Source organism: Cherax quadricarinatus, chromosome 97 (genome assembly GCF_038502225.1).
Source record: "Cherax quadricarinatus isolate ZL_2023a chromosome 97, ASM3850222v1, whole genome shotgun sequence".
NCBI lineage: Eukaryota > Metazoa > Arthropoda > Malacostraca > Decapoda > Parastacidae > Cherax > Cherax quadricarinatus.
Window position 1 is genome coordinate 5783114 of NC_091388.1, and position 14627 is coordinate 5797740.

General features: G+C 42.4%; 1 protein-coding gene across 1 annotated transcript in view; it reads right to left on the bottom strand.

The window, feature by feature from the left end:
- The window catches only part of Mon1 (vacuolar fusion protein MON1 homolog), a 48762-nt gene that overhangs the window by 30395 nt on the left and 3740 nt on the right, over positions 1-14627 (bottom strand). Inside the window, exons 2-3 of the mRNA XM_070105195.1 lie at positions 12538-12746; positions 4633-4830 (exon numbers count right to left, since the gene is read on the bottom strand). Coding sequence (XP_069961296.1) covers positions 4633-4830; positions 12538-12746 — 407 coding nt within the window. The remainder of the gene's footprint in view (positions 1-4632; positions 4831-12537; positions 12747-14627) is intronic.

Below are 14627 nucleotides of genomic sequence, written 5' to 3' on the forward strand. Positions count from 1 at the left end.
AAGAACTGCAAGAAGCCCCTATCACGAGCCTTTTCCATCCTATGGAGAGGGAGCATGGACACGGGGGTCGTCCCACAGTTACTAAAAACAACAGACATAGCCCCACTCCACAAAGGGGGCAGTAAAGCAACAGCAAAGAACTACAGACCAATAGCACTAACATCCCATATCATAAAAATCTTTGAAAGGGTCCTAAGAAGCAAGATCACCACCCATCTAGAAACCCATCAGTTACACAACCCAGGGCAACATGGGTTTAGAACAGGTCGCTCCTGTCTGTCTCAACTATTGGATCACTACAACAAGGTCCTAAATGCACTAGAAGACAAAAAGAATGCAGATGTAATATATACAGACTTTGCAAAAGCCTTCGACAAGTGTGACCATGGCGTAATAGCGCACAAAATGCGTGCTAAAGGAATAACAGGAAAAGTCGGTCGATGGATCTATAATTTCCTCACTAACAGAACACAGAGAGTAGTCATCAACAGAGTAAAGTCCGAGGCAGCTACGGTGAAAAGCTCTGTTCCACAAGGCACAGTACTCGCTCCCATCTTGTTCCTCATCCTCATATCCGACATAGACAAGGATGTCAGCCACAGCACCGTGTCTTCCTTTGCAGATGACACCCGAATCTGCATGACAGTGTCTTCCATTGCAGACACTGCAAGGCTCCAGGTGGACATCAACCAAATCTTTCAGTGGGCTGCAGAAAACAATATGAAGTTCAACGATGAGAAATTTCAATTACTCAGATATGGTAAACATGAGGAAATTAAATCTTCATCAGAGTACAAAACAAATTCTGGCCACAAAATAGAGCGAAACACCAACGTCAAAGACCTGGGAGTGATTATGTCGGAGGATCTCACCTTCAAGGACCATAACATTGTATCAATCGCATCTGCTAGAAAAATGACAGGATGGATAATGAGAACCTTCAAAACTAGGGAGGCCAAGCCCATGATGACACTCTTCAGGTCACTTGTTCTACCTAGGCTGGAATATTGCTGCACACTAACAGCACCTTTCAAGGCAGGTGAAATTGCCGACCTAGAAAATGTACAGAGAACTTTCACGGCGCGCATAACGGAGATAAAACACCTCAATTACTGGGAGCGCTTGAGGTTCCTAAACCTGTATTCCCTGGAACGCAGGAGGGAGAGATACATGATTATATACACCAGGAAAATCCAAGAGGGACTAGTACCGAACTTGCACACGAAAATCACTCACTACGAAAGCAAAAGACTTGGCAGACGATGCACCATCCCCCCAATGAAAAGCAGGGGTGTCACTAGCACGTTAAGAGACCATACAATAAGTGTCAGGGGCCCGAGACTGTTCAACTGCCTCCCAGCACACATAAGGGGGATTACCAACAGACCCCTGGCAGTCTTCAAGCTGGCACTGGACAAGCACCTAAAGTCAGTTCCTGATCAGCCGGGCTGTGGCTCGTACGTTGGTTTGCGTGCAGCCAGCAGCAACAGCCTGGTTGATCAGGCGCTGATCCACCAGGAGGCCTGGTCACAGACCGGACCGCGGGGGCGTTGACCCCCAGAACTCTCTCCAGGTAAACTCCAGGTAAAACCACTCGATCTGTCCAAGGTGACGCTTCCTACTACTGCTTCATCTCACCTGTCCGCAGTACATAAACTACCTCTTTGCGCATATGCTGTATTATCAAGATTGATGGATTGATTACATCAACTCCAGGCTGAGGGACTGATTTCCTCAAACCCCTAATCTTCACTATTCTCCTTTACCTGGAGTTTACCTGGAGAGAGTTCCGGGGGTCAACGCCCCCGCGGCCCGGTCTGAGACCAGGCCTCCTGGTGGATCAGAGCCTGATCAACCAGGCTGTTGCTGCTGGCTGCACGCAAACCAACATACGAGCCACAGCCCGGCTGATCAGGAACTGACTTTAGGTGCTTGTCCAGTGCCAGCTTGAAGACTGCCAGGGGTCTGTTGGTAATCCCCCTTATGTGTGCTGGGAGGCAGTTGAACAGTCTCGGGCCCCTGACACTTATTGTATGGTCTCTTAACGTGCTAGTGACACCCCTGCTTTTCATTGGGGGGATGGTGCATCATCTGCCAAGTCTTTTGCTTTCGTAGTGGGTGATTTTCGTGTGCAAGTTCGGTACTAGTCCCTCTAGGATTTTCCAGGTGTACTGGACTGATGAAGCCACTGTGTGGCAAAATGTTTCCACAATAAAGATACCCAAGTGTTGCACATGTGTCTAATGTATCACCAAACGTTATCACCGGCCAGTGCTAGTTAACCTCAGTGCTAAGAAATGTCAGAAATTACACTTTTTCTGTCGAAAGACAATGCAAACACTAGGGCAATTTTTTTTATACACACACTAGCTGTCTCCCACTGAGGCAGGGTAACCCAAAAAAGAAACACTTTCACCATCATTCACACTATCACTGTCTTGCCAGAGGCACTTAGATACAGCAGTTTAGATGTCACTCCAAACAGCAAATATCCCCATGATTCCTTCAGAGTGCAGACACTGTACTTCCCACCTCCTGGACTCAAGTCTGGCTAACCGCTTCCCTGAATCCCTTCATAAAAGTTACTTTGCTCACATTCCAACAGCACATCAAGTCATAAAAACCATTTGCCTCCACTCACTCCAAACATACTCAAGCTAGATTTCTAGACCCCTCTATTTATAATGATACACTTCTCTACTAATGGTGGAGGAAGGGTGGAAAAGTAGCAGGGAGAAGTGCACCAATTGATACAATTACAGGGGCACAATACAGCATTCTAATTTCAATGACTTACTGAATTAATCACTCATGCCAAAGTCATAAATTATAATTATTCTATTAGTCATTTCAAAATGTACCACATGGTAGTGACTTTCTTTTGTCAAGCTAGGTTAGGCTGGGTTAAATTAGGTTAGATTAGGTAAGGTATGGTTAGATTTGATTAGGTATGGTGTGTTAGGTTAGGTTAAGTGTGTCAGGTTAGATTAGGTTAGGTAAAGTGTGTCAGGTTAGATTAGGTTAGGTAAAATGTGTCAGGTTAGATTAGGTTAGGTAAAGTGTGTCAGGTTAGATTAGGTTAGGTAAAGTGTGTCAGGTTAGATTAGGTTAGGTAAAGTGTGTCAGGTTAGATTAGGTTAGGTAAAGTGTGTCAGGTTAGATTAGGTTAGGTAAAGTGTGTCAGGTAGATTAGGCTAGGTAAGGTGTGTCATGTAGATTAGGCTAGGTAAGGTGTGTCAGGTAGATTAGGCTAGGTAAGGTGTGTCAGGAAACAGGACAAGTGTTTCCTGATGCAGGTCTCAGTCATATGATGTCCATAGCTGGATTTAGTCATCTGACTGAGGACTTCCACTGGCTTATCCCTCCACCCCCTTTAAAAATTACAGTTATAATTATAGCCAATAGGAATTTCTGGCTTTTTTTTGCACCTAACAATATTTTATTACATGTAAACTACATGTAAACTATACACCCAAGAAAAGAAATAAGTTTATTATTATTATTATTTTTTAAAACACTGGCCATCTCCCACCACAGCAGGGTGACCCCAAAACAAGGAAACAATTTCACCATCATTCACATTATCACTGTCTTTCCAGAGGTGCACACTATTTATTATTATAAGTCAAATGTAAAAGCAAGAAGGAAAATCCACTGTAGAAAGAGTAAATTGACAGGTGCAGATCAAGCTTTTGTTTTGAAGAACTGAGACACTTATGCAACACATGGGAATCTTTATTGAAGAAACGTTTCGCCACACAGTGGCTTCATCAGTCCAATACAAAGTAGAAATGGGTAAGGAGAGTAGAAGTTTGAGGTAATCAGTCCCTCAACCTGGAATCGATGTGTTCAGTCCATCACTCTTGTAGGAAGTGCAGCATAGGGCCAGAGAGGTGGCTTATATACTGCGGTGAGATGAGTTGAAGCAGGAGGAGGCGGGGTCACAGTGGGACCTGCCATTCATCACAAGCTTTTGTTTTGATTAAGTTGAGTAGAGCTTAGTCAAATTCATGAATGGTAAAGCTGTAACTGGTTATCACATCACAAATAAAACCTGTTCAGTACTTGTATCTTTTCTTCAATATTGTTAGCAGTGTGGCTTTTGTTCGATAAAAGGACACATGCACAACTAAAAGGGACTTTTATTGTGGTAATGTATCACTCTCCAGGAACTTTGTCCTGGAGAGAAAAACATTGCCACAATAAAAATGTCACATTAGTTGCATCTGTGACCTTTTACCAACCTATGTTACTTTTCTCACACTCCAACAGCACATCAAGTCATAAAAACCATTTGCCTCCACTCACTCTTAACACAAATGCTTGCCTCATTCTTCTCCATAAAGAGGAAGCAGTGAAACTAAAAAAAATTATAATACAGTGGATCCCCGGTTAACGATATTTTTTCAATCCAGAAGTATGTTCAGGTGCCAGTACTGACCGAATTTGTTCCCATAAGGAATATTGTGAAGTAGATTAGTCCATTTCAGACCCCCAAACATACACGTACAAACGCACTTACATAAATACACTTATATAACTGGTCGCATTGGGAAGTGATTGTTAAGCGGGGGTCCACTGTATATATTTCTGCTTCTCAGAATGTAGAATAAGCTGACAATAATGACTCACGTGAGTTGCATGAGGAGCTGCGCTATGCTGGCGACCGAGTGAGAAACTGCGACTAAAATCAGTGGAGACCTCACCAGGAACACGAACTTGTGCTCTCCGGCCACAATGCAACGGATAACATCATCACTGTCGGCCACGAATGACACCAGGGCTTGCATCAGGCCAAAGAGAGTTACTAGTCGGTCTTCCTTCCCATATCTGTAATGGTAATGACAATATGATTGTAATAAGACAGTGATGGAGTGAGTGATGGTGAAAGTGTTTCTTCTTTTCCAGGTTGCTCTGCCTCAGTGGGAGATGGACAATGTGTTAATAATAATAATAATAATAATAATAATAATAATAATAATAATAATAATAATAATACGTACTTTATAGCAATTTTTTTTTTTCAACAAGTCGGCCGTCTCCCACCGAGGCAGTGTGACCCACCGAGGCAGTGTGACCCACCGAGGCAGGGTGACCCACCGAGGCAGGGTGACCCACCGAGGCAGGGTGACCCACCGAGGCAGGGTGACCCACCGAGGCAGGGTGACCCACCGAGGCAGGGTGACCCACCGAGGCAGTGTGACCCACCGAGGCAGGGTGACCCACCGAGGCAGGGTGACCCACCGAGGCAGGGTGACCCACCGAGGCAGGGTGACCCACCGAGGCAGGGTGACCCACCGAGGCAGTGTGACCCACCGAGGCAGGGTGACCCACCGAGGCAGGGTGACCCACCGAGGCAGGGTGACCCACCGAGGCAGTGTGATCCACCGAGGCAGGGTGACCCACCGAGGCAGGGTGACCCACCGAGGCAGGGTGACCCACCGAGGCAGGGTGACCCACCGAGGCAGGGTGACCCACCGAGGCAGGGTGACCCACCGAGGCAGGGTGACCCACCGAGGCAGGGTGACCCACCGAGGCAGGGTGACCCACCGAGGCAGGGTGACCCACCGAGGCAGGGTGACCCACCGAGGCAGGGTGACCCACCGAGGCAGGGTGACCCACCGAGGCAGGGTGACCCACCGAGGCAGGGTGACCCACCGAGGCAGGGTGACCCACCGAGGCAGGGTGACCCACCGAGGCAGGGTGACCCACCGAGGCAGGGTGACCCACCGAGGCAGGGTGACCCACCGAGGCAGGGTGACCCACCGAGGCAGGGTGACCCACCGAGGCAGGGTGACCCACCGAGGCAGGGTGACCCACCGAGGCAGTGTGATCCACCGAGGCAGGGTGACCCACCGAGGCAGTGTGATCCACCGAGGCAGGGTGACCCACCGAGGCAGGGTGACCCACCGAGGCAGGGTGACCCACCGAGGCAGGGTGACCCACCGAGGCAGGGTGACCCACCGAGGCAGGGTGACCCACCGAGGCAGGGTGACCCACCGAGGCAGGGTGACCCACCGAGGCAGGGTGACCCACCGAGGCAGTGTGATCCACCGAGGCAGGGTGACCCACCGAGGCAGGGTGACCCACCAAGGCAGGGTGACCCACCGAGGCAGGGTGACCCACCGAGGCAGGGTGACCCACCGAGGCAGGGTGACCCACCGAGACAGGGTGACCCACCGAGGCAGGGTGACCCACCGAGGCAGGGTGACCCACCGAGGCAGGGTGACCCACCGAGGAAGGGTGACCCAAAAAAGAAAGAAAATCCCCAAAAAGAAAATACTTTCATCATCATTCAACACTTTCACCACACTCACACATTATCACTGTTTTTGCAGAGGTGCTCAGAATACAACAGTTTAGAAGTATATACGTATAGAGATACACAACATATCCCTCCAAACTGCCAATATCCCAAACCCCTCCTTTAAAGTGCAGGCACTGTACTTCCCATTTCCAGGACTCAAGTCCGACTATATGAAAATAACTGGTTTTCCTGAATCCCTTCACTAAATATTACCCTGCTCACACTCCAACAGATCGTCAGGTCCCAAGTACCATTCGTCTCCATTCACTCCTATCTAACACGCTCACGCACGCTTGCTGGAAGTCCAAGCCCCTTGCCCACAAAACCTCCTTTACCCCCTCTCTCCAACCCTTTTGAGGACAACCCCTACCCCGCCTTCCTTCCCCTATAGATTTATATGCTTTCCATGTCATTCTACTTTGATCCATTCTCTCTAAATGACCAAACCACCTCAACAACCCCTCTTCTGCCCTCTGACTAATACTTTTATTAACTCCACGCCTTTTCCTAATTTCCACACTCCGAATTTTCTGCATAATATTTACACCACACATTGCCCTTAAACAGGACATCTCCTCTGCCTCCAACCGTCTCCTCGCTGCTGCATTTACCACCCAAGCTTCACACCCATATATGAGTGTTGGTACTACTATACTTTCATACATTCCCTTCTTTGCCTCCATAGATAACGTTTTTTGACTTCACATATACCTCAACGCACCACTCACCTTTTTTCCCTCATCAATTCTATGATTAACCTCATCCTTCATAAATCCATCCGCCGACACGTCAACTCCCAAGTATCTGAAAACATTCACTTCTTCCATACTCCTCCTCCCCAATTTGATATCCAATTTTTCTTTATCTAAATCATTTGATACCCTCATCACCTTACTCTTTTCTATGTTAATTTTTAACTTTCTACCTTTACACACATTCTCAAACTCATCCACTAACCTTTGCAATTTTTCTTTAGAATCTCCCATAAGCACAGTATCATCAGCAAAAAGTAACTGTGTCAATTCCCATTTTGAATTTGATTCCCCAAAATTTAATCCCACCCCTCTCCCGAACACCCTAAGATTTACTTCCTTTACAACCCCGTCTATAAATATATTAAACAACCATGGTGACATTACACATCCCTGTCTAAGACCTACTTTTACCGGGAAGTAGTCTCCCTCTCTTCTACACACTCTAACCTGAGCCTCACTATCCTCATAAAAACTCTTTACAGCATTTAATAACTTACCACCTATTCCATATACTTGCAACATCTGCCACATTGCTCCTCTATCCACTCTATCATATGCCTTTTCTAAATCCATAAATGCAATAAAAACTTCCCTACCTTTATCTAAATACTGTTCACATATATGCTTCAATGTAAACACTTGATCTACACATCCCCTACCCACTCTGAAACCTCCTTGTTCATCCGCAATCCTACATTCTGTCTTACCTCTAATTCTTTCAATTATAACCCTACCATACACTTTTCCTGGTATACTCAGTAAACTTATTCCTCTATAATTTTTACAGTCTCTTTTGTCCCCTATCCCTTTATATAAAGGGACTATACATGCTCTCCGCCAATCCCTAGGTGCCTTCCCCTCTTTCATACATTTATTAAACAAAAGTACCAACCACTCCAACACTATATCCCCCCCTGCTTTTAACATTTCTGTCATGATCCCATCAGTTCTAGCTGCTTTACCCCCTTTCATTCTACGTAATGCCTCACGTACCTCCCCCACACTTACATTCTGCTCTTCTTCACTCCTAAAAGATGGTATACCTCCCTGACCAGTGCATGAAATTACTGCCTCTCTTTCTTCCTTAACATTTAAAAGTTCCTCAAAATATTCTCGCCATCTATCTAATACCTCCATCTCCCCATCTACTAACTCCCCTACTCTGTTTTTAACTGACAAATCCATACTTTCCCTAGGTTTTCTTAACTTGTTTAACTCACTCCAAAAGTTTTTCTTATTTTCATTAAAATTTCTTGACAGTGCCTCTCCCACTCTATCATCTGCTCTCCTTTTGCACTCTCTCACCACTCTCTTTGCCTTTCTTTTACTCTCCATATACTCAGCTCTTCTTATAACACTTCTGCTTTGTAAAAACCTCTCATAAGCTACCTTTTTCTCTTTTATCACACCCTTTACTTCATCATTCCACCAATCACTCCTCTTTCCTCCTGCCCCCACCCTCCTATAACCACAAACTTCTGCCCCACATTCTAATACTGCATTTTTAAAACTATTCCATAAATAATAAATAATAAAATAAATAATAAAATAATAATAATTATTAGTAATAATAGGCAATTAGACAACCCATACCATACTCTATTATAAGGGCAGTTTATCATTTCCTAGTACAAGCTTCCTATACAGCAAGTCAGATTCTCTTGATCCAAGGAAATGGAGATACTGATAATGAACTACACATCTATGATAAGTAAACAAGCTGAAATAATCTAATCTCTAATACAGTGGTACCTCGAATTTTGGCCATAATTCGTCCCAGAAGGCTGTTCGAGTGCTGTTGCCGAACAAATTTGCTCCCATAAGGAATAATGTAAATTAGTTTATCCCGTTTCAGACCCCTAAAAATACACTTACAAAAGCACTTACAAAAATACTCTTACATAATTGTTCGAGTTGGGAGCTGTTCGAAATTCGAGGTACCACTGTTTAGCCTTTTGCAAAGGAACATAATTTTCTATGATTTAAAAAGGTTAAAGCGAGGAATTTTTAAGACATTAAATACAACATGAAACTTTATACATCTATATATATATATACGCCTACCATCCGACTTACGACCTGCTCAACTTACGACCACTCGACTTACGACCATGTTTTTCATGCCAAATTTCTGGGAAATAAACAACTATTTGTGTTGTACACAGTGTTTATCCTAAACCTTACAGTATAAAATACAATACTAACAGCATAAAAAGTAAAGTAAAACATGAAATACCAAAATAAAACAATAAAATAAAGTCATTACAAAAATGTTTTGTTGATATTCAGTAGTAAAGTTCGACTTACGACCATTTCGGCTTACGACCGGTTTCTCGGAACCGAACTCGGTCGTAAGTCGGATGGTAGGTGTACTACATTGTTTCGTAGTAATAACAGTAGAATTACTGATGAATGTTAGGCAAACAAACACAAGTGCAACTTGTCAAGTCGCTATGACTTGACAAAGTTCCTGGGGAGCGAAACTTTGTCACAATAAAATGTCACATTAGTTGCATCTGTGTCCATTTACTTGACACATTGTGTTGTATTTACTTGCAAAGGCAGATAAATGTTACTGAAACATACAAAAACCTACAATTCAAAGATATTTTAAGAATTTTGTCAGTGGGCTTAGAGGTCAGATGGAGTACACCTACCATCCGACTTACGACCGAGTTCGGTTCCGAGAAACCGGTCGTAAGTTGAAATGGTTGTAAGTCGAACTTTACTAATGAATATCAACAAAACATTTTTGTAATGACTATTTTATTGTTTTATTTTGGTATTTCATGTTTTACTTTACTTTTTATGTTGTTAATACTGTATTTTATACTGTAAGGTTTAGGATAAACACTGTGTACAACACAAATACTTGTTTATTTCCCAGAAATTTGGCATAAAAAACAAGGTCGTAAGTCGAGTGGTCGTAAGTTGAGCAGGTCATAAGTTGAGCAGGTCGTAAGTCGGATGGTAGGTGTATATATAGGTGGAGTGAGGTGTGAGTGATGCATGGTGACCTGAAGAATGCCATATTGGGATGAGGACAGGTAGACGATGTGATCACGCGAGTCCTGTGTTGATCAAGGTACTAGTGTTCTCTCACGTGTCTTTCAAAACCAGGTTTAAGGCTGCCCGAAGTTATAATGCAGCCTCTCCTCACTTAATGACAGAGTTCTGTTCCTGAAACCTCGTCAGTAAACAAATTCGTGGCTAAGTGAGGAGCATACTATAATGGTAGTGGGTTTGTGTCAACCATCTTTGATAATGTTTTAATATCACCTTTGCACCATTTATAACATTTCTGGAATCGTTTTAAATGTTTATACAGTCACTAGCACGTTAAGAGACCATACAATAAGTGTCAGGGGCCCGAGACTGTTCAACTGCCTCCCAGCACACATAAGGGGGATTACCAACAGACCCCTGGCAGTCTTCAAGCTGGCACTGGACAAGCACCTAAAGTCAGTTCCTGATCAGCCGGGCTGTGGCTCGTACGTTGGTTTGCGTGCAGCCAGCAGCAACAGCCTGGTTGATCAGGCGCTGATCTACCAGGAGGCCTGGTCACAGACCGGGCCGCGGGGGCATTGACCCCCGAAACTCTCTCCAGGTCTCCAGTAGTGTACTGTACATTGTAATATACACAGAACAGAGGAAATCAGCTCTAATATGGATTATTTAGATATGCGTACTGGTCAAAGAGCCCGCCATAAGTCCGAGTCGTCGGTAAACAGGTATGTCGCTAAGTGAGGAGAGGCTGTTATAATATCTTTATTTCTATAAGTACATGTACAAGGCATATTGACCATAGCTGACATAAGTGACGTACTACTGTATAGAAAGCCGCTTGTTATGCAAAGCATTTCCTGAAAATTAGGTCAGTTTTTGTCCCAGGATGCGACCCACACCAGTCCACTAACACCCAGGTACCCATTTTACTGATGGATAACATGGACAACCGGTGTCTTATGGAAACACATCCTTTTTTTTTCCAGCCACACTGGGGATCAATCCCCAAACCTCAGTGAGCTGAGTGTGCCAGTGACTGAACTACAGACACAGGTACATAAGTACAATTATCATACATAGTGTAAATTACCTAGGTCTTTCTATAAAGTATTTTATAGAAATACTGTACAGTGCACCATTTTATAGAAATGAAGTTATAAGTCTGTTTCATGATTAATCCCAGTAAAATTTATATATGTACCTCTCAAAAATTTATATATGTACCTCTCTCAAAAATTTATGTATGTACCTCTCAAAAATTTATATATGTACCTCTCTCAAAAATTTATATATGTACCTCTCTCAAAAATTTATATATGTACCTCTCTCAAAAATTTATATATGTACCTCTCTCAAAAATTTATATATGTACCTCTCTCAAAAATTTATATATGTACCTCTCTCAAAAATGTTCAAGCAGTACTGTCCAGCAACAATATTGATTTTCAGTTTTTTTTTGTATATTAATGTTTGTTCCACTTTGTATATTTATCTCATTATATTCAACCTTATAACACAGAGCAAAAAAATAAAAGGCACAATACCGTGACTGGAACAATACACAAATAACTTGCACACAGCGGAAAGGTAAGATTAAGACACAGCTGCAGCAGTAAAGGATTAAGGATCTGGGATTAAGGATTTCATTTCTTTGCATAGTTTACTATGTGTAATTACAATTTTGATTTGCTAAGTACAGTGGACCCCCGCATAACGATCACCTCCGAATGCGACCAATTATGTAAGTGTATTTATGTAAGTGCGTTTGTACGTGTATGTTTGGGGGTCTGAAATGGACTAATCTACTTCACAATATTCCTTATGGGAACAAATTCGGTCAGTACTGGCACCTGAACATACTTCTGGATTGAAAAAATATCGTTAACCGGGGGTCCACTGTACAAAGAAAGACACTATCAAGCTGGCACATTTTGGGCAGACTAAACCTAATACATATACTTAACAGATTACTTAATACTAGGCATATATAACATAGTTGGTTTGAAATGAATATAATTTTTTATATTTCAATATAGTTAGTGGTTTAGCAGTGACTGAATTTATAATTGAAATGAACTGATTAACAGGTTACATTATTAGCCGGAGATGTTTTGCCAACACAGTAGGCTTCTTCAGTCAAATACAGGATGCAGCAGAAATGAAAAAAAGATGATGTAATCAGTCCATCAATCTTGGAGAAAAAGTGTTTGAGGTGGTCAGTCCCTCAGCCTGGAGAAGAGTTCAGTTCCATGGTCTGGAATGATACGAGAGACAGAAACTTATGATATTTCGGTCTAACATGGACCAATAACTAATCACATGAATGTGTGGCTAGTTAATGATCCACATCAGACTGAAATGTCATCATAGTCTTCTTTCTCCTATGTGTGGATTGTGTATTATAACCTAGCAAATAACCCTGAAAACACCTATGAGGAAATGAATCAACGAGAACCCAGTGTGGCATACCTGGTGTAAATAGGCTTCCCCGATTCGCTCAAAATAAATACATGCTTCTCCTTCTGTAGCCAATCAGTGCTCTGCAAATACTCTTCATCAATATTTTCTTCCTCACCATCTTCATCTGGGCCCAAATCTTGCATAGTATCTTCTGGCTCTGCTTTCTCACCATAGTCTGCTACTGCCATATTTCCCACTCCTTCCACAAGCTCCTTTACCTAGTTGCAAGTTAATGTTACTAGAGGATATATAAGAAAGGAAGAACATTACAGCAGGCCTACTGGTCCAAACTAGGCAGGTCCTTCTCAAACCCTAACCCACTAAAAAAAATATTTGCCCAACCCATTTTCAATATTACCCAAAGAATAAGCTTTGATAATAAATACTATTAACTTATGTGCAAGTCCCACTTAAATCCAACCCCTCTCACTCATGTATTTTCTAACGTACATCAGAGACTAACCTAATTAGGTAGACTGTTCCATTCATCCACTATTAGGTAGAATGTTCCCCTCATCCACTACTAGGTACAATGTTCCACTCATCCACTACTAGGTACAATGTTCCACTCATCCACTACTGGGTAGAATGTTCCACTCATCCATTACTAGATAGACTGTTCCACTCATCCATTACTAGGTAGACTGTTCCACTCATCCACTACTAGGTAGAGTGTTCCACTCATCCACTACTAGGTAGACTGTTCCACTCATCCACTACTAGGTAGACTGTTCCACTCATCCTAACATTTAAAAACTAATCCTAATGCTTAACAACTAATCCTAAGGCTTAAAAACTAACCCTAATATGTACTTAAAAACTAAACCCTAATGCATAAAAAATTAATCCTAATCCTTAAAGACTAATTCAAATCAAATCAAATCATATCAAAGTTTATTCTCTATAAGGATTACAATGCAGGGTTTACAGATTTTGGTTATTGTGTGGTTTACATGTAATAAAATACTAATTACAGAGGGTGCCACTAGAACACCTAGCATGGCTAGGCATTTCGAGCAAACTTTGATTAATTCTTAACCATAAATTATTACAAATTGTGGAGTAAGTTGACTAAATACTAAGTGACTAAATACTAGTTTGAGAGTTTAGCAATGTGAATGCTTTTGTTTTGGCACAATACATAGTTTCTATATTGGAGTATCACAGGCAAACTTGTGACTAGTTAGGAATTATTAAGAATTGGACATAGAATATTAAGTAGGATTTTTATGTAAAATACAATTATATGTACAATAAGAAAGGTACCTAATGAACAATGGTATCCGTGGGTGATACCTTCCAAGAACTACCATGAATACCAGAAACCGTGGAAAGTAGCAAACACGGTAAGACGTTTTTCGTTTACATAAATAGCTATGATAAAGTTTAATTTATAAGTTACACACAAATAGTGGAGAATTACCACTTTTTCACTAATGGGAAGCAATAAGGGTGATTTTAAGGCCACAGCAAACTGTGGATAACTAAAACCACGTAAACCGAATCAGTGGATACGGGGGTTCTACTGTATAATTTATTATATCAATCCATTTCAATGATCTTCAGTTAACTAGGATTTTTCAATTAACAAGTATATGCATAAGAGGTTTTTCTAGGGGTCACTGCTTCCCCCATGGCCCAGTAGTTAACCCGTAAACGGTACAAACGTATATATACGTTTTTACCGCTAGTGCCCCAAACGTATACTATATACGTTTTATGTGTCCTACATTTAACATTGCCACGATAAGCCTGAGTCACCTAGACATATGAGAATGGGTGTGAGCACTCACTGTGCACTATATTAAAATAATTGGGGATGCCTGGGTACCATATGCTCTTTTTTTCTATTAAAAAAAACAATGTTTTTTTTCTCAAAAAAGTTGGGGCAGTACGGTAGTGAACGTATATATACGTTTGGACCGTTTACGGGTTAATGTATAAATTATAAGAATTATATATGACAGGGTGGATAGGGGGGCAATGTGGCAGATGTTGCAGGTGTATGGTGTAGGAGGTAGGTTACTGAAAGCAGTGAAGAGTTTTTACGAGGATAGTGAGGCTCAAGTTAGAGTATGTAGGAAAGAGGGAAATTATTT